Source organism: Hetaerina americana, unplaced genomic scaffold (assembly GCF_022747635.1).
Source record: "Hetaerina americana unplaced genomic scaffold, ioHetAmer1.1.p SCAF_24, whole genome shotgun sequence".
Classification (NCBI taxonomy): Eukaryota; Metazoa; Arthropoda; class Insecta; order Odonata; family Calopterygidae; genus Hetaerina; species Hetaerina americana.
In genome coordinates, this window is record NW_027286808.1 from 168222 (window position 1) to 195427 (window position 27206).

The 27206-nt window shown below is 34.9% G+C and overlaps 1 protein-coding gene and 1 non-coding gene across 2 annotated transcripts in view; both read right to left on the reverse strand.

The window, feature by feature from the left end:
* Positions 1 to 2201: 2201 nt before the first annotated feature.
* The window catches only part of LOC139689466 (nardilysin-like), a 44218-nt gene continuing 19213 nt past the window's right edge, over positions 2202 to 27206 (reverse strand). The window contains exons 11-21 of the mRNA XM_071586600.1: positions 21759 to 22014; positions 19473 to 19623; positions 18601 to 18734; positions 17443 to 17512; positions 13388 to 13555; positions 13073 to 13216; positions 11340 to 11476; positions 10375 to 10585; positions 9221 to 9322; positions 6147 to 6267; positions 2202 to 2762 (exon numbers count right to left, since the gene is read on the reverse strand). Of these exons, the coding sequence (XP_071442701.1) occupies positions 2527 to 2762; positions 6147 to 6267; positions 9221 to 9322; positions 10375 to 10585; positions 11340 to 11476; positions 13073 to 13216; positions 13388 to 13555; positions 17443 to 17512; positions 18601 to 18734; positions 19473 to 19623; positions 21759 to 22014 (1730 nt within the window). The 3' untranslated portion in view covers positions 2202 to 2526. The remainder of the gene's footprint in view (positions 2763 to 6146; positions 6268 to 9220; positions 9323 to 10374; positions 10586 to 11339; positions 11477 to 13072; positions 13217 to 13387; positions 13556 to 17442; positions 17513 to 18600; positions 18735 to 19472; positions 19624 to 21758; positions 22015 to 27206) is intronic.
* TRNAS-GGA (transfer RNA serine (anticodon GGA)) lies at positions 5417 to 5489 on the reverse strand. Its single transcript has one exon. It is a non-coding gene; the product is annotated as a tRNA-Ser (tRNA).

The window sequence follows — 27206 nt, forward strand, 5'->3', positions numbered from 1 at the left end:
CATCTCCCGCAGTTAATTGGAATTTGTCAAAGGTAAAACACCCTTAGTGTTTAAAGTTGGCTTTGACCTCGTGGACTGTGGCGCATCACGCACGACTATGAATGTCTGTGACATTGTACGTACGGTATTTCATCACAACATTTTGCTCCTGCAAAGCCCCCAAAAATTTGGAGTGTAAGAGGATGCTTAACTGGCTTGAGTATTCGGCTGGACATAGAGGGATCTGGGTCCAAATTCCAGTCACGGTGAATGATTATTACTCTGAAATTGTTGCATTGTAATGCACATATAGCAGATGATCCATCAATAAGTTACTCTCATGGCATCTCCCCCAGTTTCTTAGAATCCAAACAACATTTTAGTATAGCAAATTAATGAGCAAAAAAATGCTGGAGATCCACAGTGAATAAAAAATTGTTTGCCATGACAAATGCAGGCATACCTAAGCCCTGATCAACAGTGAATGAGGAAATCTTGGTATCGGTACTGAATTAATTAGAAAATGCAAGTTTTAGTTTTGATTCTTGGTCAACTTAAATAATGTTTTTCACTGTCAACCTTCTCAATTTTTCAAATACATAGATTACTGAGGATAAGTCAGGAGAAAAGGTGGACTGGCTAGCAAAATAAGCCTGGAAATTTGGAGGAGAAGCTCTTCTCAATTTTTATGGGGATGTGTAAAATATTTTGGCCCTTCGTAGGACAGCCTACTAGGAAACTCCCAGTGTCCCACTGGGCCAGTCTACCCCTGGTCCGGAGACATTAAAGGCAGGCAGAGTAAAGGTGATCTGAGAAATATCCTGCTCTTAAGTGATCTTGTAACATATAATGGTATTATTTATCTATGCACACATCTAATTATCAAATAGACAAATTCATAAGTTGTCATTACAACCATAAAAACTCCAATGAAGTGGCATTCCACAGGAGTTAATTAGGTTAACTTCCTCACCGAGAATTTTATTGAAATGGTAGAAGAATGTAAGTCAACGGGAAAGAAGCATGCCTGGATAAAAAACATGTATCTTAAGGAGCAGTCATCATGTGGCATTTCACTTTTTTCAAATATAGAAAACTACTTTCAAATGAAAAGTTCCTACCTACCAATCAGTTTGGTGAGTGTTTCATCCTGTCTGACACTATACAGCAGAGCAGAGTTGTTTTTGAAAGGCTTGGCTTTAGAACTTCAATATTGTTTCCATTATTCACAAAATGCCTGAAAATTATTACCAAAAGAGACACCACCTTCTTATAAACATTTTTTTGGAGAGTTATTGGGTTTGAATGAGATTGATGCCTAAGATTTGATTTCCCATTTCATGATTATGTCAGTTAGTGGATCTGCAAATTATTTGATGCCAAGCACATTAACATAAAAGGAAAAAGGCCATGAAAACTACAAGGAGTGAAGTTACACCTGTAGTTCTACAGCAGTCTGGCAGTAACAGAACTTTCCACTTTCACCACAAAAGCTGATCCCTGTCATAACCGTCACCATCACTAACAAAGTAGTACCACTGCCAGTGACCATAAATCTTCAGGAATGCGGGCAGGGCAAAAAGTTTCCAAAACTCAATATCTGCCTTTAGATCATGGAACTATCATAGCTTATATTGATTGCAAACACATTTCAACAAATACATGCTAAAGAATACAAAACATCCTCTAACTGTGTTCAGCGACTGTTCAAGAACATTATGGGTATTGCCTCATTCTAAGTTGAATGGAAATTATGAAATTTGTTGCTACCATGGAGACAATATGGAGTCATGGAGACAATATTCAATTAAAAGACAGGTAAAATCATGAGTGTAAATTTAATCTTTAAAATTTAAGCACTAATAATTACAATTAATAATTTTGCAAGAAAATTTACCTATAATCTACGTACTTTCATTTAAGGTAAAGACTTATGGTACTTTTAAATCAACTTTCAAGTAAACGTTATTTAACTTATGCAAGTTAAATGAATAGAAATGGAATTTCAATTACCTTAATCAATTTAAATTTAATATTAAGATGGTTCAAGTTGTACTATAATTAAGTTTAGTTTAAAATAATCACGGACACAAAAATACATACAGTAGGACACGGCAAATATATTTAAGAAAATATTTACTTTTAATGTTTTTATTATATTTTTATTTTATGAAAAAATATAATTTATTAAAACAACAGTTGGTGTACTTACAATACAGAAAAAAGTATGTAAAGCATATGTTTTCCAGATTGCCATAAAAATTATAAACATCTTGATTTCCCATGACACTTCAAATTAAATATTAACAAGTCTATCAAAACAAAATTTTTGCACCATATTAATATTCTCTTATTTAAAACTACATTTATGGATTGTGATAGTACTTCTCACAATAAATTACAAACAGGGCACTAATAATGAAATAAAAAATTCCCATGAACGGAGTTTTCAAAAAAATTTGAAATGCAGTAAAATGTATGCAAGAGAAATTAAAGTGAAACATTTATATTTTAAAAATACACATTAAACTTTTGACAATTAGACATTTAGGATGTATTTTTTATCTTTGTCACTGGGTAAACATAAAGTTCATTCTTAAAAGCTCCAATGTCCATAATAAAATGGTCTTGGATTTGCTCACATTTGGTGCCTCTCTTCCTTTCATTTCTGCAACCAATGCAGTGAGTTAAAATATTATTCATGGACTGACTTTCACCAGAATCCCTCTCTATTTTATGTCCACCAAGGAAGCAAAGAGAATAGTCTCCACTGCAACCTAAATCTGCTCCAAAGACAACAGCAAAATCACACAACAAAAATTTAAAGCCATTGAATCACATACTTCAAAGAGGGATTTAAAGAGGCAAAAGAGGGATACATTTGATATACAATGGATAACATTTTGCTGTGTGAGCACGCATTAATTATTATATAGAATCTGAAGTGTCAATAAGGACTCTATTTATTTTTATTTCACACCCTTATTATTTTATTGTATGCACATAGGTCCACCCATGAAGTGAAAGAACTATTTCATTTTACTTGGCTGGAGCTGGTGAAACTTTACTGGACAAAGTTTGTTTATTCAGGATGTTCACTCTATCAGTCATTCTTTGCTTAATTAATGCAGGCTTCCCATTTTTCTGTTACATCAATACACTAACTATATAAAAGGAACAAATTTTATCTATTTCACACAGAAAGGTCACATAGAAAGCACTGCTAAAATATCATTTTCATTCAATGGAAATAAATTTAATGCCTAATGAATTCCTCAATAATTTACTAAAAGTTAAGGAACAAGAACTAAGAGTGGGCTGGGGTTCCTTCTTTCAAAAATGTTCTCCATTAACTATATTTTTCATTTAAATAATATTTAATTGTTTTTATGGTGACTCCAGACAACAAGCTCACAAATCATGATTTCATTGGTAAAATAAGTTTTCCAGGGAATACTGCATAAATAATATTTATAATATTATTTATGACACTCAAAATAATACTGTACTACCTTAACTGTTCTGCAAGGATATTTGAGGCTGCACATTCAGGAGAAAAAGTGTTGATGCATATTTTTTAGTGTTACCCAGGAGACTAATTTGATCAATTAATGATGGCCAAAAAGCTTAAATTTTGGTTATTCTTATTCAATGTTGGACTGCATGTTTTGCAAAATTTGAAGCCCAATTCAATGCAATGGATGAAAAAATTTCCCTTTACAAGAAAATAAAAATCAACTTTTTATCCTGCACTACAATATGAGCGGGTCATTTTTTAAGGCTCTAAGGATTTTCATGAAACTCAGCATCTTAAGGTATTTCAAGTTTCAGATTTATGGTATCTAGGTTTTATCATTTGGAAAATTTTTCAGGGGCGGCAAAAATGCTCAAAATGCATTGTACGTGAATATTTTACAAGAGTATTATTTTCAATTTTTGCCGTCATTTTGTTCTGAAAAATTTTTCCATAAAATTTGTATACAGATTAAATATTGTAAGCTATTCTGAAATTTAGCCAAAATTTTGAGTTAAAAATGTTTCACGTTAGGTTGGGTTAAGTTTAAATGATATAAAAAATTTTTGAGTGCTTAAAAGTTTGTGAGTTACATAAACACTACGTTAAAAGTTGTTATGAAAATTAACTATTAAATAGTAAAAAGAGATAAATTAAAAAAAAATACTATTTTGAAAATGGACCATAGGATTTCCATTAAAGGGGTTGAATCAACCATTTGGGGTGGGAGAAAATGATTTGGCTCTAGCTTTAGTAAAATTATGCCGGAGGATATCATTTTTGTGCTACTGCACAGAGAAGCATAGTGAAAGCCACAATGTAATAGTTAATAACAAGGTATGGCTGTTGATCCCCTAGGGTCTGATTAAATGGAGTAAATCTACCACTTTCTGGTAGGAGAAAGTGATTTCATTAGATCCCCACTTTTGGTATCCACATATTTTTGTTTATTAAATAAATAAAGGAATGCTCTTATTGTCCCACTTCACTGAGAAGCACTATGAAAGTTATACTATTACAATTAAAATGGTATGACACTGCTATGACCCAAGGGAATTTGATGATTTGGGATAAATCTAATGTTTTATGGAGTGAGGCAGTGAGTTAACCAATTCTTAACTTGTTGAAAGCAGATCAAAGGAGGATAAAAAAAACAAACCCCTTAAAAATTTACAGTATAAGAGGATGCTTCGGTGGCTTAAATGGTTAATGCACTTGCCAACTGTCAAGAGATCTGGATTCAAATTCTATTCAAGAGGAATGATTTTTATATTGTGGAATTCCTGCATTTCAGTGCATATCAGCAGGTGCATGTGCAAAAGTTACCGTAGCAACATTTCCCACAGTGCTTTGAATTTGTCAAAAAAAACCCCTATTCATTTAAAAATTGGCATTATTCTCATGGGTTGCAGTGATTGTGATTACTTTTTGACATTGTATGTTGAGTAGTTTATTTACACATGTTCATATTTTGGATTTTCTTATTGGATTTTGAGGGATTAAGTTTTGAATTCCAGTCACAGTGAATAATATTTACGCTGTGAAATTCTCACATTTGTGACTAACAGAGTGATTCAAATTTTGTTATTGTTATTTAAATTAATAGAGACTGTGATTGCTGCTTCCTGTGCTGAACAGCACTACAAAAATTAAGCATGATGATGACAAACATAGTGATTTCACTAAGGTTTTTTGGCTCAAAGGATTTTGATGGGAGTGAGAATATAATTTAGTTTCAAAGGTTCTTACTCTAAAGCAAATAAAATAAAACTGATAATTCATACATGATGTGATGATTCATATGTATGATATCATGTGTCATATATATGTTAATTCATACATAAGTCACACGTTGATTCTCAATTTGAGTCTGATTCATCTTATATTATTTCAATGCAACAATTTCAGAGTGTAAAAATCATTTGCCTTGACTGGGATTCGAACCCAGATCCCTCAATATCCAGTCGAGTGCTTTAGCCAGTTAAGCTATCGAGGCATGCTCTTATACTATTTCTCTAGAAGATTCTAATTCATTTTAAACTCTATGGAAATAACATTAAAGCCTATAATTTTTTATGATTTTTTTATAATAATTTATTCAAATAATAAAATGGGAAAGTTGCTGTTCCTGTTAAATCCAAATAATTGTCTCAGCCAAGTGCAAGGCAAATTCAGCTAATTCCAGACACTGGAGTTCCTTATCTTCACTTTTCTTCAGTAAGGTGAAAAAACCTTTCAAGCACACACAGCAAATACAGGATTATCATTTATTAAGTTAGATATTTGTATCATTCAGTCTCAAGATTAAGATACATACATCCTAAGCAATGTATGCATAATTTCCTTTGAATAAATCTTGTACATAAGTTATTTTTGCATCATGGGATGCATTATCATATTTTACATTGATTTATCTGGGAAGAATGGTTTCCCTAAATAAGTGCTTCACTTTACAAGAAATATTCCAACAAATTATGCTCATTGTGTGATGTTCCACTGTATGAGCCTCAAAATAAGCACAGCTGTCTATAACCGATTTTTTTAGTTTGCAGTATTCTGACTACTGAGTACCCTGTCAATCCACTCAATAGTTGCTAATTTACCTGTTTCAACATTACCAAAAACATCATCCTAATATGATACTATTACTTACCAGAAGGAACTGTTTTAGATGCTGAAGAATTTGTAAGTTCATTTTGTTCCTCAGGAGGCTGTTTCACATTTCTTATATACTGAAGTGACTCTTTTTCACATTTTCCATTTACGCCCACTGCCTGAAAGCATGAAACCATGTGGTTTGGATTAGCAAAGAGATTAATATGGAGCACAAGTTTATACGGATCAAAAAAACTCTGAATGTAAATGGGAGATTTTGGATGAGGGGGTATTCTGCAGGCTAGAGAAAATTATCCAGGGAAAAAAACAGGCAAAGAAGTTTTAAATACAGTTTGGTTCAATGAGGGCAGCTCCCAGGGAAAATTAAACTAAGGCTGAGAAACTGGACTGGGGAGGTACTGGGAGAGTTGGGCTATTTATGCTAAAAATGGTCAAAATATGAACAAATATTTTTCAAAAAGTGTTTAACTCATTTCTTTGACGCTTAACAGACCTTTGTGGCAGGCATACCAACAGGATAAAATGTTTGCATTTAAATATTCACCAATAACAACATTTGCACAAAAGCAGCCTGGTTCATCAACTATCAAAAATAAATAATACAACTCCTAATTTTATGAAACAAATCAAAAATGTGGAAAATTTGATAAGGCTTTGCAGGATCATCTTCTTTATAAATTCTGTTGTGTATTCTTGTTGCCTGGTTTTGCAATAAATGCATGTAAGTTATGAGTCATTCCACGTCAAATTAATAAATGATCTGGCAGTACCCTCTCAGAATTTGTTCAAACTCATTCCATCAAATACTTTAATTGATAAATAATTTTCCCACATTTTTATGAACAGTCAAAAATTTCATCAAAATGCCAGCATGGTCACAAATGGTTGAATAAAACCCCATGATCACTCCAGATGAAGCTCTTACTCGTAAAAACCCTGTTTTTCATGGGCAAATGAGATGTATACACAAAAATAATTTGATAAACACTAATTTTTTAATATTTTAAACAATAGAAAGAAGTTAAATATATATTATTTCCAATACTCACTCTATGTTATTTTGAATTTCAAATGATACGCCAAACATTCAATGCATTCAAATTTTGAGGAAGTGTTATTTGTTTAAGGGTAATAAATAATTTTTTAGCATTAGTCTGCATCGATTAAAAAGTATAAGATGGGAAGGGTTGACAGTCATATGCATTTGTTTCTCCTTTTACTTCATATCATTACTGAAAGTTTGGAATGATCTTAAGGGTTTAGGAAATCATGGAAGGAAGAGTTCTATGAGATAATTTGTAGCAGTTACAAGCAAAGAATTTGGTAAAAAGAGCCCTTCAAAACAGATTTAGTTTCCATCCAAAAGAAGGGAAAGGCAACTGTGAGGACTTGAAAATAATAAGTTTGATTACACATACAGTTAAGGGGTACTTAGGATCATCAATTTAAGGGTTGAAAGGAGAGTAAACAATCATTGCTTTGGGGATGATCAGTTTGGGCTCAGGGAGAGGAGAAGTCCACATGATGTCACAGAAGTAATAAGTTCACTGGTAAAAATAAATGTGGAATACCATCAGGATATATTTTTTAATAATTTTGAGAAAGCATGCAATAGAGAAACTTAGAAAGAATTAATGAATGAATTATAGAAGATAGGAATAGACTGCCTATTATACACTGTCTGTGAATGCTTCAGGCTTCCCAATTATGTGTGGCAAATGGAGTCTGGAGAGGAATGAGAGAAGGCATGCCAGCCCACTATCACATGTGCTTTTCAATGTATCTGGGGAGGAAAAGATTTCAGAGAAAGAAGAAAGGTTAAACTTTGAAAGCATAAACTAGAGCAGAATGATCAGTTTACAACTTGTTCTTGACAGGTGTGTTGAGCAGAATGAGGGAAGGTAAAATGTACACAAAACTGAAGGATTCATTGTGGCGTAGGGTGTCAAGTTGTATCTTGTTAAGTAAGGCTTATAAATGTATCAAAAACTTACCTTAAACAATTGACTACCCAATCATTCAATTAATGGATACAATATGCTACATGAGCAAATATTAAATACCAAAGAGTACTTTTAAACATTATAGATCAACAGGGATTTGGGAAAATGGAAAGCGTTAATCCAGGAGTCCCTCATTTGATTCCTAGCCTAGGTGCATTGTTCTTCTCCACATAGGGTTTTGGTGTTTATTATTGCCTCTGTACAGGGTCAGTAATGTAAACCAGTCAAATGTAAGAGAGGGTCTAATGGACCACCAATAAAGACATCATTACTATTAATAAATATTTCTGTCACTAATGATAAAAGAGTGCATATATTGGGTAGTGATTTGGTTGCTATATACAATTCTCATCTTCCATCATAAGGCCCTACATTAATTCACATATTTGTCTGATTTTTCAATTTTCCACCCAGAGGGCCCAAGTTTGAATCCCAGAGGCAACATATCTTTCCTAGGGGGGTTCCCATACCTACTTCAGGTGCTTTGTGGTATGCACTTCAATTGAGTATGCCATCTATTGGATGGGACGTTAAGCTGTGGACTCCTTGGTGCCTTTTGTTTAGAGTAGGCTAATGCCAATGCAGAGTTTTGCCCAATCCTTACTCCTTTCTCATCCATTCCTGATGGTGCAAATGACCTCAGCTGTTGGTTGCCTCCACTATAACTACTACTACTGTGAGCAGAAAATCTTTATCTATTCAAAAAAGGTTGTTCATACATTTTACAATGGATGTTAATGGAGTCATATGAGTTCATTCAAAGATCTTGCACACATTTTGATGAAATTTTCCATTGATCACAAAATTGAACAACTGTAAAAAAAGTTTAACTCGTAATATTATTCCATTTGACTCAGTTTTGATTTAACATGAAAGAGAATAGAAAGTCTGATTTCAGAAAAATCTGAGATAGTGCAGCCAAAAATGGCACATAAATTTGCTGAACTGACATGGAAGGACACACATATGCAATGAAATGTTCCATGATTTTATTCTGAAAAGATCCAATACTTTAACAGACTTGATAAATATCTGCGCATGCATATTTACAAATCAAAGATGTGGTTTTGGTACGGATTACACTGCTCTTCATAAGATACATACATACCTGTACTGACAATTTACGGATGTTGTTCTTTTTGGTGGATGAAATATGGCTTTTGAGCCATTTTCTTACATCCTTAACTGTGAGTTCCTGAAGATACTGAATCTGAAAAAAATCATATGTAAACACATCAGAGAAAGCTGAAACAATTTATATGAGTTAACATTTACATGGTAACAAATAAATAAGAACTAAGCAAAAGAAAGAAATTTCCATCCTCCCTCACAATACTTCACCTTACCTGATGTCATTATACAATTTTTACCTAAACATTCCCCACCAAAGTAATTAATAAGCATTGAAAAAAGGGATAGCAAAACAAAAATTTTAGCACTAAAAATCAAGAGACATTTCCTGCCTAATGCTTGATACAGAAGAACTATCACATAGAAACAAGGACAAGTATTACGTGGAAAATGATAAAAACATGTTCAGGGGCCTCAAACTATTTATTTCTATTAAAAGCCTAAAGTTCATTTTTTCATGAAAACAATATCAGCTATCACATGAAAAAGTAACAAGAAGGACATGAAATGGAAAATAAAGAATCTTTTAAGGGACAGAGATAATTATTATCTGATTTGATGCAGATAAACCCTAGAATGGTTATATTAATTTAAGAGGCATTTGTACAAAATATCCAAGAACTGATTTCTGTATTCTGGCCCTATTCTGTAATCAGTTTAGTAGGTAATACGTGGGTGATTTTTTGACAGGACAAAAGTAAGACTAAGAGCACTGCACAGGTGTTTATTCATTATCATAGAAAAAGCTTTGCCAAGTTTCATAAAATTGGAAAATATGGAATATATTGAAATTCAGTCATTTGTTGGTCTACCACAACATAATGAATCACGTGAATAGAAGGAATTTTTTCAACTATTACTCACAGATGGAAATGAAACATGTAGAGATAGCCATGACTCACAATTAATTAATCACTGCTTTGCACAGATTCAAAACTACATCATGCCCTGCCTCATGCAACTGCACTGAACTGAGGAAAATGCTTCCTGGTCCAATATATTTCTTTGCCCGTCATAAAATCTCTCCAGCATTCTGAACAATTGAAAATATTCCACTCCAGCAACCATTAACACTACACAAACCAAACCAAATCTGTTGAACTGTTATAGTATGCCAGTGATGAAACATACCTCTCTTTGTAGCCGATCAAACATATAGTCAGATGAAACTATTTCTGCCCAGCTCTTAGAAACTTCTTCTTCCAAGTAATTGTCAACACACTCCTTATTCTTGATTAATGCAGCACGGACTTCTTCCAGTTCAAGAGCTCCTTCAGGACTCATAACAAATTTGAAGAAATTCTGTAGGAAGTCCTCAACCTTGTTATCAACATCATCCACACTGAAAAAATAGCCATACATACCATATGAAAGATATATACAGATATTGATTGTTACATAGATTTTCCCTTCATAAAACATGCAATTTCATTCTACAGAGTAACTCATTGGAGTGGTGGTGAAACTAAAGTTCTTACAATATACCCATATACATTTTTTAACATATTATTACAAAATTTCATTGCAAAGCAGTTCTTGATAACCCACATAAACCTCGAGGGCTCTATCTTAGAGCCAGAGTCAGTGACCCATTTTTAATTTCAAGCAACCGAATATTACGTCCTGAAATGATGAGAACTCACACATCGAATTGTACCATGGATTGGATTAATGATTTTAACCTGTTCATAGATTCAAACTGTTGCCATGCCTGATAGTCCTTAAACAAGCTAACTCAGCAACAGGTCTTCCATCGCCCCTTTCATCTTGATCACTTTCTCCTGCCAGTCTGTTAATTATTTCATTTAAGAGCCTTTTTATGATTTAGCCACTATTAGAAGTAATAACGTGGTGCTTGAGATTCATCAATAACTGGAGTCATATGCCACCATTAGCTAATTGAAAAATATGTCTCGGGATGAAATAATGTCTATGCCAAAGTCATTATAACCAAAAGCCACAGGTTTGCCAGTCGTCAAGTTACCCAACAAACAGCATGGATTAGACAATCAGTTTAACACCAAACAAAACAACTAAAAATAGATGACTTCTGCTTTAAATAAAATTTCTTTTAAAATGTCCCATGGAATACTCACTCATGTTTATCAGCATGTGTGTTGACAGTGACAGTAAAACCAAGTATGCCAAAAGTATCCCTGAGTGAGCATGATACACTGTATCCCAACTGCTGCTTTGTTCTCAAGTCGTCGAACAATGGTTCCTCCATCATCATCTGAAATATAAATATACATATAAGATTTTACTGACTTTACATAATTGTTAAAATATATTACCTTTAAGATATAATAAATTTTTTGTGGGTGCATTTACCTTCATCAAAATTTTCAAATAAAATAACCTTTTTAATGTTCAAAAGTGAAACAATGACTGTGAAAGCTTAAGAGCTCATTTCTTTCCTTTCTTTTCTAGGCAGATATGCTCAGTAATTGGTCTCAATGTCACCATTCCTGTTGCTCTCAATTGCAAGCAGAAAATATGCTATATGTACTGATTAAATATTCTTTTTTTGTATGCATACTTCACTGAATGCAAGTTAGGAAGCAAAATAAGCTTGGAGCTTCACATGCATGCAATGGAGAAATATCAAATTTTGAAGTATTTGAAGGGACTAAAAATAAATTGAAAGCAAGGAATTGAAATATTGTGAACCAATCAATTTCAGATTGACATTTTTTTATGTTCCAAGTATATGCTGCCTTTCAAATTAATTTTACTATGCACTTACAATTAAATGGAAACAAATGGAAAATTATAACATTTTTTCCCAAAAAGCTAAAATAAAGGTTAGAAAGAGGAAAATGCCTCATAGATGTGCCATAAATGGAGCTAAGAAAAAATTTCCAAAGCAAAGAAATCAAAACAACTATCTACATCTGCTATGGGTAAAAAATTGGCCTTTAGTATACCCTATCTTAGGTGAGAGAAGACATTGGGTGGGCCAGGAAATGTAGGCAAGCAAGGTTGACTGAAGGTATGGAAATAATTAGTGACTGCAGTACTTTAACCAAATCAAGTTAAGATATATGGAATTTATAAAGCTTACAAATATTTTAGTGACCTTCTGGACTGATCAGTATCACACTCTCTAAAGACTGGACATCCAAATCCAAATGACACCCATGCACTACCCAGTAAACTGATATTTATCAAATTTAACAGAAATTATACTTATTTATTGACAATTATTGTTCTGTAACTGTAGTTGGGCAAACTGAATGCTATTTCAACAGTCTAAGCTGTGTGATTTTCTGGATAATATGCATACTTACATACTTGGGAAACTGGCATGAGAAAATGTGTGCCTCCCTTTTTTGAATACTTAATGTTTAGTTCCTTAGTTAGGCTTAATAAATGGTGACCTCCAATCTCACATAACAAATCAAACCAGCTCCAAAGTTGATAGCTATGGTTTGATTACTATTTCATCATTCAATCACTACAGCCAAATGTTTAAGGTGACTTCAAAGCTATTTAAGTGGACCACTGAAATGATTGGAAGAGCCCAATGGTAATATCTGCCCTGACCCTTTCACCTGATACCTCTTGGGTGCCCATAACCATTAAAGAGGGAAGAACTAGGAGGGAGGTCAGGAAAATTTGGGTAAGTTGAAATTGGGGGAGAAGAAAGGTAAATCTATACATTGTTTCTTGCTGCTCTATACTATGGACGTAAATAAATAATTACAACTATTGCATTGACCTTCTTGGTGTTTCACCTTCAGGGATATAAGCCATCCACCAGAGAGGTAGAAAAGAAGTGTTTGCGGCCACTGTACAGAGAAAGTACATACCACTTCGGGATACATACCAATAACAGCTCAACAATGCACGATGATTTCAGAGTAATGCATCCCAGTTGATAGTAATTAGTCAAGGAGGTGTTCTTGTCATCTGTGTTGAAAGACTGAACTCGACAGATGTATTCACCATGAGGGATTTGACAAACCCTTATCTGAAATAAAAAAAAGTATTACTTGAACTGCAGTAAACAACTCAAGTCTCTATATCTGATATCCAAACTTTTAAATATCAGCTATCATTTAACAGGAAATTAAAATCACCTAAGGAATATAAACAATGCGGTGAAAATAATTAAAACACCAAATATTGGAATCTAACATACCTGTTGCACAGATTGAGGAATAACAGGATGGTACCCTAGTTGAGATAAAACACTAGTACCAATTTCCACAGCCTTCTCTTTTGAAACATTACCTTGCACCAAACCTTTAACGTAAAGACGTTTCAATAGAAGATTTTCCACAAATTCAACAAGGAGCTCAGGTGTAACCTGTCGAAAAATTAAAATGCAAATTATTTTAATGAGTTGAAATATTTTGTCATTGCACCATTAAATACTTCATTAGCATAAGGAGTACTAGGTACTACCAATTGATATTGTTCGATTAATGCAGTTCTGCAACGGAAGCCCAAATGATCATCGATTTCTGAAATTTTTTAACTTTTGATGTTTTATGCTAAATTCTTTTTAAACTAAGCTGTAGTTTTATGCATACTTAAGTTTTTTCATCATAAGAGTTTATGCCTACAAGAGCCAGGGCCCACCAATTAAAGGGTGGGCTATTTTTTCATTCTTATATGCCTCTTTTATTGAAGAATTTCAATGTTTGAACATTACTCTATATTTGACAATTTTCCATGATGTTTATTAGTTAAAAAAAACCATTTAAAGTGATCTTGTGAAATGGTGTTTCTTAAATTGTTTTATGACAACTTAAGTAAGGGAGCATCGAATGAAACTCTTCCATGAATGAGGGTACTATGCTGAATTGAGCACCTGTATTTTTCTCTATTTGCATTGAGTAACATCACTTTTTAGTAATTTTTTAGGTATAGTAAGCTCTTACTAATCCAGACTGATACTTAACCAGTACAGGGTCCGCTAGTGCACTTTGGGTTGCTTATCAAAAGAATATAAGAGGCAGCACTGCTGCACTCTGCCAAAATACACATTTAGCATGCAAGTGCCCATGAATATGGAGGAAATAATTATGACATTTCAATTAATATTCCAGAAGTACATCTGAAATTATGAATAAACAATTTCTACATGAAATATAATTCATACATCAATCTTAACACAGCACACTTTGCAGATGTAGTATATGTATTTTAAATAGATGGCTAATTCTTTCCTTTGGATTTCCTGACTCACCATTTACCTATTTAATGATTATGGGATCTTGTGACACAAAATTTAAAGTAATTTTTGACAATACCACCAAAGAAGAGTGGCAGTACAACAAAATGCAACTTTGAGCATTGAAGATAAGGTTTCTTAAGATATTGAATGTGGAGATTCCTGAAAGGAGTTTGGTATCAGTTAGCACACCATCTGATCTGAAAAAGAAAGCTAAGCTCCCATCTATTTGCTCTTGTGCTCAAATTATATTTCCACAAAATGGAAAGGCAGGTTCAGGAAATTTTTGTCACCAGAAGTTGAAAAAAGGAGAAGGCCAATGAACAGGTGGTAAGGGCATAAACGATCATGTGGAGTGTAAATGGGAGGCACTAACATAAAAGAATCAGCATTAAAGGCTGATCAAACACATATGTGCAAAGAAATTCTACGCTAATTTCATCCGTAATACATATGAAATTAGAGACATATTTCAAAATGAAATACACTATGTTATCCCACAGAAGAGTGGGATGTTTTCCCTCTTCTGTGGGATAACATAGTGTATTTCATTTTGATATGAAGCAATTCCACAAAGTTACTATGGATACAATTAACCAAATTAGAGACATATTATTTACAATAAATGCCAGTTAATTACCAGTTTTATTTTTGAAGAGTTACAAAAAACTATCAAATATTTAAGCTTATTTCTAGTATAGACTTTCATGGTCTTTCGTGATGAGGTGAAGTGTTCCCGGTAGGCAAGACATCGCAAGGGAGAACCAACATTTCCCAAAAATAACATGGGAAGCCAAAGAATTAGAAGCACTCCGACAACTTAAATTGTTATCCCCTTTCTTACACAAGGAAGCATCTATTCCAGTGCACCTAAAGCCAGAGCAATGGTCCTGAGAAGGACCTTTGAGGCTCAAACAAGAGACCCAATGAGAACCCAGACTCCATAGCCAATCACATCATATCTGACCTACCCAGGATGCATATATACACAACACTATATCTCATTGGAACCACTTAGACATAGGAATGTGGCTGACACAGTCATTAACTATAAAGAATACCAAAGCAGTGGGGCAATGGAAGTAATTCACCACCATATCAAAAGAGTGACTGCAATTAACTCTCAGCTATTTTTAGTGCACATGTGCTTGGGTGATGATACCTACCATGCATCACCACTCAATGGTAATAGCTGAGCAGGTGGTTTCGAGTTGAATCTTGAGTAATTAATCTGTCAGCAAGTCTGCCTATATTGCTGAGGGCAACGCAACCTTGCAAGACTCCTTGTCTTTATTAAACTACTTCCCTCCTAAGGTTGAGATTAGTGTATACTGCAAATCAAGCTTTAATGTGCCCCCTGACAATAGACTTTAGCCAACTGTTTTAGGACAATGTGTTTGTACTTATTTTTATCAACATAAATAAAGCTACCAATACAAAATGTGTGTTAATGGTACAATTCTTCAAGGTTGAACCTAGTTGGCCATCCATTCCAGACATGCAGCCTCATATGTGCTGGGTTGTCAACTAAGTGGTTTGATTAGAACGAATGCGAGAGTAAGGGCTACAAACTTCAGATGGTATTGAGTTGAGTCTAGGAAGAGTAACTCTCCTAAAACTTTCAATTTAATTTATTTCTACTCTCTATGGCCATAATATGTCTCAAGCATTCACATGATTCAAATGGTAAGAAATCATTAAATTGCTGCAAATTATCTACTTACAATATCTACTTATATTATATTTTTATTAAATGAATGATAATTATTATACCATACTTTATGGTTATTATAACATAATTATTGAAAACCAACATGCTACATGCTAGAAATATGAGTGCAACGATGCTAGAAATGCTAGAAAATGGTGCAACATTATTCCACCCATCAAGTGACAGTATCTGATACTTTGAAGTTCAAACTGGTAATCCTAATATTAATAAATATTCACTAAAAACCAAACAAATTAATATAAAAATCATCATAAAATCATTCTCTGTGAACTAAACACAGGCCTTAGAATGGCCAGGCATATTGAAAAAAGGGACAAGACCTAATGACTGTAATAAACTACCGTAGGAGACTGTATCTCCAAAGAAAGAAACTAATTAAGACCAACGCTTCTTTAAAACTAGGGTTAAAACCTCAAAAATCAAGCTTGGACCACATCCAACTAATGTGCATTAACTCTAATGACAGTCATAACATTCCTCCATGCATGGAAAAGAATTTTGGGCCAACTATCATAAACACAATCTATACCAGTAAGAAAATCTTACCGTTCAAAGCTGCTGTTTGGAAAATAATGCATATTTTGATACTTTTTTTTAATTAGTGCTTTCATAAATTTTACTGGACTTTTCCAACAATGGTATCCCATATTCTTTCATTATCTTCTTCATTATACAAGCTTGCTTTTGTACCTGTTCCATCTCCTTTTAAAATATATCTTATTATTACTCATTCATTTCCCTTTCCTTTTTCTTTCTTAATTTATTCCAATGTGCTTGATAGTGTTTGCAAACATTTTATACCAAATAAATTAACTCTCTCCCATTAGTTACATGTTAAGGATGGGCATTGGCAGTATTAAACATCATTGGTAGCAAAAATATCAGTTATCACCTCTCAGACATTGATGCCAATTAGAAATTGAAAAATGTTCCTCAATATCTGAGATACTATTAAATAATGCTAAAGCCACCTTGATCACATCTGCAATATTAAAAAATTATGACCAGCTATAATTGGATTTTTAATTTAAATGAGATAGAAAAATGTTCCTACCTAAACCAATCAGACTATAATTAAACAACATGTAATCATTATGTAATAAAATTCAATGCCAATACGACAGGAAAAAAGAGACATTCACTGTAATATTCAAATTACAATGTCAGAATTACAGCTGACAGGTACATTGGGTGCCTCAGCCGCTAAATGATAATTCAGAAAACTGTGTTGTTTCAATTGATTGGATTAGATATGTACTGAAATGATCCTTTATTTTTAAATTACCTGAGATACAGCAGAATGTTTGTCAACCTTGCTCCAATGGGTTTGCAGGATCAAAGTCAGGTAAACATCACTGCAGGACAATAATGAATATGAATGTCAAGATGTGAACACCTAGCTCTAGTCATGAACACTATCAAAATGAAAATCTAGCTACAGCAGCACTTCAGATTTCATGACATAGGGGTACTTAAGATATTAACGGTAAGTTAGTTTCACTGACATGTAATTACAATTGGTAATAGAAACTTAAAAAGTAATACATGGCAAGTATAATTACGAGGGTCATCCGGAAAGTAGTACCCGTTTGTGCCGCATGAAGTACTGACGACGCGAGTAGCCACTGGACGAGGTCAGATAGCTTCAGTGGCTTGTCTGCCTTCTCTGAGCCAAGTTGCGTGACGCTAGCATTGCCTGTGTTGTTTCTGTGATTGTTTACAATGTTTAAAAAAATTGAGAACGCCACCAGTTGTGAAGTGAGGGCAGTGATTAAATTCCTCAATGCAAGAAACGTTCGCCCATGTGATATTCATCGCCAATTAAAGGAGGTGTATGGAGACAATGTAATGGACGAGTCGTCTGTTCGGCGGTGGTGTCGCAACTTCAACATGGGGAGGGGGAACACACACGACGATGAGCGTTCGGGGAGACCGTCTGTCATTACAGACCAACTGGTGAGCTCAGTTGACGAATTCGTGAGGAACGATCGGCGCGTCACAATTGATGACATCTGTGAGCATTTTCCCAATGTTTCTCGAACAATTGTTCATGAAATTGTTAAACACCATCTGCATTATGCAAAAATTTGTGCAAGATGGGTCCCTCGCGTATCTCAATGAGCTGGCGGCGAAGGACTATGCAGCAGGAATACAGAAACTTGTCACACGTTATGACAAATGCCTTAATTTGCTTGGAGATTATGTTGAGAAGTAGTTTAAAGTATCCTCTTTCAAATAAAATTTTTTATGTTTGTTAATATTTACTTTTGTGTCTTTATTTCACGAACGGGTACTACTTTCCGGATGACCCTCGCATTTTTTAATAAAATATTAATAAATACTATCAATATTAATAGCATAGCTTTGGATTCATTTTCTATGAAGATATGGTTCCGGAGTCAGGCTATCTAAAATTATAAGGCTTAAAAATTGATTCACTTACCGAGCCAATTCTTCGGGCTGTAGGAAATGATTGTAATATGTTTGTAGCTGTGTCTTCTTAAGTGCTTGGAACATATTTTCATTCAAATTCTTCCTAAACTGCATCATATGCTTCAGAATTATTTCTAGAAGAAGCTGATTCAAATTGAAATTAACAGTAAGGCATGAATTTGTGAGAGTTATTGATGATCATTTAAAAAAAAAGAACACACTCATTTCCCTCAAATTTACTGGGGATCACCACAATGAGTTTCACTTCAATATAGCATCCTTATGTGCAATATGATCAAGCAGTCATAAGATTTTTATATGTAGGGAAGGGAAGAGAGCCTTCAGGAGTTCAGGAGTACTGTGGGAGGAGGTGTGAGGGAAGGGGGAGGCAAGTACTTTTTGAGGCGTAAGGACCCAAAAATCATCCTGTTCTTCTTAGGGGAAGGAGGCTTGGTTCCGGGGAACGGAGGTCTGAAGGGGATGTGGAACACCTCTCTCTGCCTCCTCCAATTATCGAACCCTCCATCCTCACACTCCTCCTCTTCCCTAGCTATACAAATCTCCTCCCATACCTTCTCATACAAATTGCACATGAGGCAGCTACAGAGCAGTGAAACATGTAGTCAAGAATCCAAATACATATGTGAAAAACTCTCAAGTTATTTCTCCAAATGGATAATTCAACAATTACAATTATAACTATGCAGAGCAACTTGTACTACAATAAATGATAAAATAAAGCAATATCAAAGTAGCATTTCTGATATTAGCATTAAATTAATTAACTATGCATATATACACAATTATATCAAGTGAAAACAATTAAGTCCTCCTGCCAACCACATTTCTGAAATAACATGCATTATAAGATAAATTACTTACCGGTAGTTTATCATGAAATCCATTGACTTTTAGGACAATTCCTCTATCAGAAGGTTTTACACTGTATGATAGACCAGCCATATCTGCAGGATATATCTCTTCCATCAGCTGTTGCTCCAGCAGGAAAACAAACATATCAAGCATACATGACCTAAATCATAATAAAATGATATACCAATGACATATGCAAGAGATTTTATTAATCTGTGGGATTCTGCAACATATTATGGAAATGTACTTATAACTATGAAATTACAATAAAAATGAACAATTCACAATGCAAAATGAATAAGTAAAGCTCCTAGTTTCATAATATTTGCAACACTGGGTTGCCACTTATTTTTAGAACTCCAATTCTGGACATTTTCCTGATTCTATCATTCTATTATTTTCCCAAATATTCTCAATGTTTCACTCGAAAGCTCTTACCAAGGTATGTTCGCATGGTAGGCTGCTGTTCCTCTACATTCCTTTAGCCCTTCCTGTGGTGCACAGTGAACGAACTTCCTCTTTTACCCTGTTACAAACCCCCACTCCTTTCTGGTGGAAGAAGCATATTACAATATTTCCAGTCCATTAGTTAGTTAGTCATACTTTTTCCCCATACTTTCTAGAGATAACTTCTTACTTTCTTACAGGTCACAGAGTATGTAGCCCCTCAAAACTATGCTCATTGTACCTAAATCTCTATTAGGGTCATTCCCTACCAAATAGTGTCTCATCCATTTCCTAGATTTGAAAACTGAAAATTTAGAAAATTTCATTTTTCTAAACTTACTGCTATAGGTTCACGTTTATGTTGAGTTTCAGTGTGCCAACCTCATCATAAATAGTGAACATGTGCTTTTTGGCCAAAAAATATTAAGAGTGTTCTGCACAAAATGATATCGTGGATATGATAATTGCATCTGATGAATTGTGCAATAAATTTGTGGATACAATATTTCTAGCACTTCAGAAGTGGGTATTGGAAATGAGTGATTCTGAAGACGAAAGACCCTTAGATACTCCTTTGTCTTCCATTACATGGTCAGTCGGCAAATTATTTATTCTGAACATTTTCCATTTTTATTCATCCACCTCCTGTATAAATGAAAACCGTACGCATTACTGAGAATAGTTGCAAAAGTAACTATTTGCAGTTATTATTTGATCGATTGAATTGATGGATTACATTTTGGCAGAGACCAATAATTACTACATGAATACTGTGAATGAATCTTTTACGACACCAAAATCCAAAAATATAGTAATTAAGGATTACCAAACTTTGAAATTTTATAAAAAATTATGTTCATCTAAAATTAATGTTTAACACTTCTCTGTGAATTAACTTAGTGAATTGATATTTTTTATTACTATCTATACAAATTTGAAAGCCGGAAAGATGAAAGGTTGCAGAATATATCCTATACATGATACCCTCACTTTCGCTGGATGTGACGAGCACATTTCCAAAGGGTAAGGCACAGTAAAAGGGTTAATGTGGTGTAAAATGGTTAAAATGTAACTCCCCAAAAACTTAGGGTGCAAGTAACCTTTACACTTACTTAAATGTTTATTTTTCTCACTGAGTCTGTGACATATTACTATAATAAGACTGATTTTCTTTGGCACTTGAACACACTATTACCTAAGCTAAGTTCCAATGAGCCACAAATAAAAAATCCTCTGAATCAGAATTCCCCAAACACTTATGATATCCCTAACTTATTAAAAAAGATGGCCCTCTTTCTTGGATTTTCAAAGATGTGAAGGGATTTTTGTACTTTGAAATTCTACCATTTGTATTCACATCGGTGGGTGACTCTGCTGAAGTATCTGTCATGACACTTCCCATAGTTCTTTGAATTTATCAACGGTAACCACCTATTTCTTTAAACGTTGGCATAAGCCACAAGGGCTATGATGCAATGCACACTATGATTCCTACATGATATATGACATCACTATTTTATGTGAAAAAGATTACTTTGTGACTTTGCATGCACAGTAATTCAACAGAGCCTCTGGCACCTTTAAAGCCATTAGAAAATTAAACAGTAAGACGATGCCTTGGTAGCTATTCAAGTCCAACTTTCAGTCAAGGTAAATGATTGTTTACACTGTGAAATTCCCACATTTGTATGCACATCAGTGGGTGACTCAGCAAATTAAATATTACTGCATTGCCACAGATTTTTGGAGTTTTCAAAGCAATTGAGCACCTCAAAATTTTCCTGACTGAGAGGCTATTCAGTGACAGAAATCATGAAAATAAAAATAATTCTGGGATTTTTCACTTACGTTTGAGGTGATGACAGAGCTATTGGTGAGATGAAGTAGAAGCAACAGTGCAACAATGGCAGCCGAAACTTTATATCTTGCTTGTACCATAATTCCATTGAGTTATTAGTCTTCACACAAACAGGATATTGAGAAACTGGCACTTCTGGTATTGGCAATAATGTAAAATCACTGGGAAGAAATATATTCTCAAGTGGAAGATGGAAGTTACCATCACCTTTGAATGTAGCAGATGAAAGCCAAGATGAAGGTATATCTATGGAATAAAGAATGATATAAGTTGTCATATCTGCATGCTTAAGCTGATTTAAGTGTTCAAATATTTCCTTACCATGCTCTTTAATATAATATGCGCATCTTATTTTTGCCAAAATAAATATTGCATCCTCTTTTGACAGTAACTTTGATACACTTATCTCAAAACATGATTGTTTTCCATGCTGCAGTGAATTGTATCACGATTGCACTAAATTTTAAACAAAATTAACATGTAAATTTCACATAACATTCCCAATGAAATAATATTAAAATTATTGGTAACCATTGCCATTAAATATAATGCTCTTAAAAGGTGATTCCTTCTTCACTGCTATATTAGGTAGTCTGCTATATTCGTCAGTCACAACTTCAAAATTTACATTTATATTAACCCAATATTTTTTGGCTAGGATATGTAAGTTTTATTGAAGTCGTGTATGAGAAATTTATTGAAGAATTTTTATTCTTCCGTACCCATTTGTTAAGTTTTTCCTTGGTAATTCTTTCTTTTTACTCCAATTAAACCTTCCAGATTCCATTTTGACACTCTCCAAACCTCCCTAAAAACCTCCTTTTGAATTTTATTCCATGACAACTAAATTATGGTCCAAATCTGTATTCAAACTTGGGAAATTGTGTGACTTTATTATACTGCTTCCAAATCCATGCAGAACCATGATTTTACCTTAACGGTATCCTACCTGTTTATCCTAGCATCCTCCATGTGCATCTATGCTTGTGATGATGATTGAACCAGGTGTTGGTACCCCTATTATCGTACCCCTACTTCTACAGACCTCTACTACTTTCTCTTCACAATCTCAAATTCTTAAACTGAACTCTCTTTTATCTCTCCCAATTATTTCTTCTAATTGATCATACAAGCTATTTCTTCATCCTGGAAACTACTCTTAAAACTGGATTAGATATATAAGGGGGTACCCAAAAATAGCAAAATTATTTTTATAAAGCTATGTACTCAATCAATTTAAAAAAACAACCTTATCACCTTCAAAGTACTCTCCATTACACCTACTGCATTTGTCCAATCTGTGATTCCATTCCTGGAAAATTTTTCAAAGTCATCTGTTTTGATGCTCCTGCCTCGTTTTTTTTTTCTTCACCCCTCCCACATCATCAAAATGTTGTCCTTTCCATATCCCTCTTCATTCCAAGAAACAAGAAGAAATTGCACAGAGAGAGGTCAGGTGAGTAAGGGGCGTGGTGCAAGGGAGTCTTGTTGTTTTCGGCTAAAAACTGGTGCGCTGACTGCATGCGCCGGTGCATTGTCATTGTGGAAAAACCAGTCCTTAGTCTCCCACAAACCGGGCCTTTTTTGTTGCACACTGTTATGCAATCTTCTTAAAACCTCCAAATAAAAAGCCTGATTAACTGTCTGACCAGGTGGGATAAATTCAGAATGCGCTATCCCTCCCACAGGGAAAATACAAATGAGCATCATCTTAGGGTTTGATTTCACTTGATGAGCTTTTGGGTGAGGTGACAATTTCCAGGGGCCCAATTGTAGTTGAATGAAGTTTATGTCATCAAGCGACTTTTCACCTTCTTTGAAACAGGAAAACCATTGGTACACCTGAGTTGTTCCCATAGCACAATCCTTCAGCCAATAAGGTGTTTTTAACATCACCACAGTTACTGTGGCATTTTTCCCAAGCAGAAATCAAAACTTCACAGCAGCACCCTGTTCACCTAAATCCACCATGACTAAAAATGAGGAGTAAGCGAAATGAATTGCTGTGACAGAACACAATTTTCCCAGAAGACAACAGCCTGAGCATTGTTGTTGTCTGGGAACGCCTTGTACTATGCTCACCTAGTAGAAGAAATGCATACACCGTAAGCTTCGCCAACCAGGGCACTATTCTGGTTATTTTTGGGTACCCCCTCACAAATTGGTTAGATCCACTTTCAACTCCATAAATAGAATTCAATCACTCAACTGCTGTACTGTGTACTCACTGGCCTTCTCTCCAGTTTCCTATTCAGTACCACAACCATTTAATGCAGACTTTCCTCCCCGTCACTATAAATCACTCCTGAAATCTTGGTTGTCCCTCCCTCTCACCTGACACAAACCTATCTATATCCCCTTTCTGCACTTCTCTCTTAATCCTTTCTAGTTTCCCCATCCTCATCTTCAACCTGACATTCCATGTACCTATCCTTAATGTTGCTCTCCTATTCTGAGTTTTCTTTTCCCTGCTCTAAGCTTGAATGCACAAATACGAGGGTCATCCGGAAAGTAGTACCCGTTCGTGCCGCATGAAGTGCTGACGACGCGAGTAGCCGCTGGACGAGGTCAGATAGCTTCAGTGGCTTGTCTGCCTTCTCTGAGCCAAGTTGCGTGACGCTAGCATTGCCTGTGTTGTTTCTGTGATTGTTTACAATGTTTAAAAAAATTGAGAACGCCGCCAGTTGTGAAGTGAGGGCAGTGATTAAATTCCTCAATGCAAGAAACGTTCGCCCATGTGATATTCATCGCCAATTAAAGGAGGTGTATGGAGACAATGTAATGGACGAGTCGTCTGTTCGGCGGTGGTGTCGCAACTTCAACATGGGGAGGGGGAACACACACGACGATGAGCGTTCGGGGAGACCGTCTGTCATTACAGACCAACTGGTGAGCTCAGTTGACGAATTCGTGAGGAACGATCGGCGCGTCACAATTGATGACATCTGTGAGCATTTTCCCAATGTTTCTCGAACAATTGTTCATGAAATTGTTAAACACCATCTGCATTATGCAAAAATTTGTGCAAGATGGGTCCCTCGCGTATCTCAATGAGCTGGCGGCGAAGGACTATGCAGCAGGAATACAGAAACTTGTCACACGTTATGACAAATGCCTTAATTTGCTTGGAGATTATGTTGAGAAGTAGTTTAAAGTATCCTCTTTCAAATAAAATTTTTTATGTTTGTTAATATTTACTTTTGTGTCTTTATTTCACGAACGGGTACTACTTTCCGGATGACCCTCGTATTTCATGCAATGATGACCACTGAGGCCTTGTCTCCTGCTGTGTCAGACACAACACCCAGCCCAGTGGGCTGAGACCCATCGTTGCCAGGATTCATTATCTCCTCTCCATTTTATATATCATGGGAATGATACCCGAGGTGATTTCTTATTGTCTTCCTCAATAGTGTTTTAAATGTGCAACTAACACATCCAAATGGCCACACCACTGGGGCCAAACACCTTTACAGCCACCTCACTGAGGAACAGACACTGCATGGACTACTTTTTGTCCAGTTCCTACCCTTTGACCTATCTGGCATGGGTGACACTACCACAAGCAATTATTATTGCCCCTGCCAACATAGCTCTAGGGGTCATGGGAATATGCAAGCCCCTCACCCACATCAAAGTTTCAGTCCATCAGAGATGGCTAAACACAGTTTGTTTTATCCATACTAAAAAGAAAGACTCGTACTTTTCCACAGAGTTTATTATATAATAAAATCTGTGGAAAAGTACGAGTCTTTCTTTTTAGTATGGATATTAAATACTTCCACGAAGTGAAGCCTGAAACAATAGAACAGTTTGTTCTGTTTGATTTAATATCTGATGAACAATACTAAAAAGTACACCAAATGTAAACCCTACGGATCTCATTGTGGAGCCCTCTTAGCTTCCAATTACCAGATATTTTATTGAAATAGGATTGAAATTACAGTGGAACCTCATATTATGAGCATCATCTGTTCGGAAATCTATTTAATAAAGCAAAACAATCGTTTAGTGAAACAACTTTGGATTTAAATTAATGTAAAATACAATAATGTGTTCCATGCTGAAAAAATTAAATTATGTAAAAGGTTTATTCGAAGAAAATTATCAGTGCATTGTTTAGGATTGTGGACCACACTAACCTTTTCTTCTATCGCAGACAGAAGCGACTGGGAATGCAAACTCAATTTGTAAAAGCAAAAAAGAATCGAAATAAATTGTTAATTATTATATACATACCTGATGCCTGTTTACTAGAAAGCTGCTGAGAACCATTTGTTTTCCTTGATGCTTCAAATTTTGGTAAAAAATGCAACTCAGAATGATCGTTATATAAATTTATGGTGCACATCACCACTGCATCATATGCATCTTACAATGCAAAAGTTTCCCGTGACCTCGACATCACATTTATCCTTCCCTATTGGACTCAATACTTCTTGAAGGCTCATGGAGTTTCTGAATGGTCAACAAGCAGGGATTTGATTTTCAAATCAAACCTCACACTTGTGCAAAATAGCAGCATTAGATGGCCTTTCATTGTCTTGTGGTCGAGCAATGCATACACTTCTACTGTGTGTGCACAAATATAGGTTTGCTTCAGCATCTTCTTCCTGATGAGAACCGTCTCACCACAATTAAAAGCATGTGGTGGTAGCAAACCCTCAGAATCTATGAGCTTTTTGAAGTCACCAATGAAGTTCTCTGCTACCTTTGACTCAAAGATTGCTGCTTTACAAGGCCATGGATGATGGTTCTTCTTGAAAACTTCTCAAACCATGCACAGCTATCTTTTCATATTTCTTCAGCCATTGATGATCCTGACATCTTCCAACGAGTTCAGTAAAAATCACTTTCCCTTTATCATAAATGACATCCTAGTTAACAGTTTTACATTTCAATTGCTTTTCCTTTATCCATATGAGAAATAACCTTTCAATATTATTGCGAATACTTGCCCATTGCATAGATATTCTCGTCTACCTTCGAAGCATCTATCTCCTTAGTGTTGTCCATGTTCTTGAAGAAAAGGCCAATCGATGATGTCGACTAATTGTCGATGTGCATACTAGATTAGCCACGTCCACACCTAGTTCACGATTTTCAATGATTTTACTTTTCATTTCTACTATTATTTTATTCTCTTATGGCTTTCTTCTCAAAGATTTTTCTAAGGAATCATTTTTAAAAGTATGCAAAAAAATATTATTAAACTTTTTCCGGAAAAAAATCCCTAATAATATGTTTGAACACAAGTTTGGAAAAATGTGTGATCACTAGCAATGCTAAGGTGCTAGTGGAGCGAGTAATAGAGAAAAACTGCAGCAGCAGGCGTGCAATATATCCAGGAATTCTCCTCTCCTCATCACTCATTATGCGAAAAGTCACTCATTTGGTGAGTTGTTTTCAAGACCAATATTTTTATCTGTCCAAGGTGC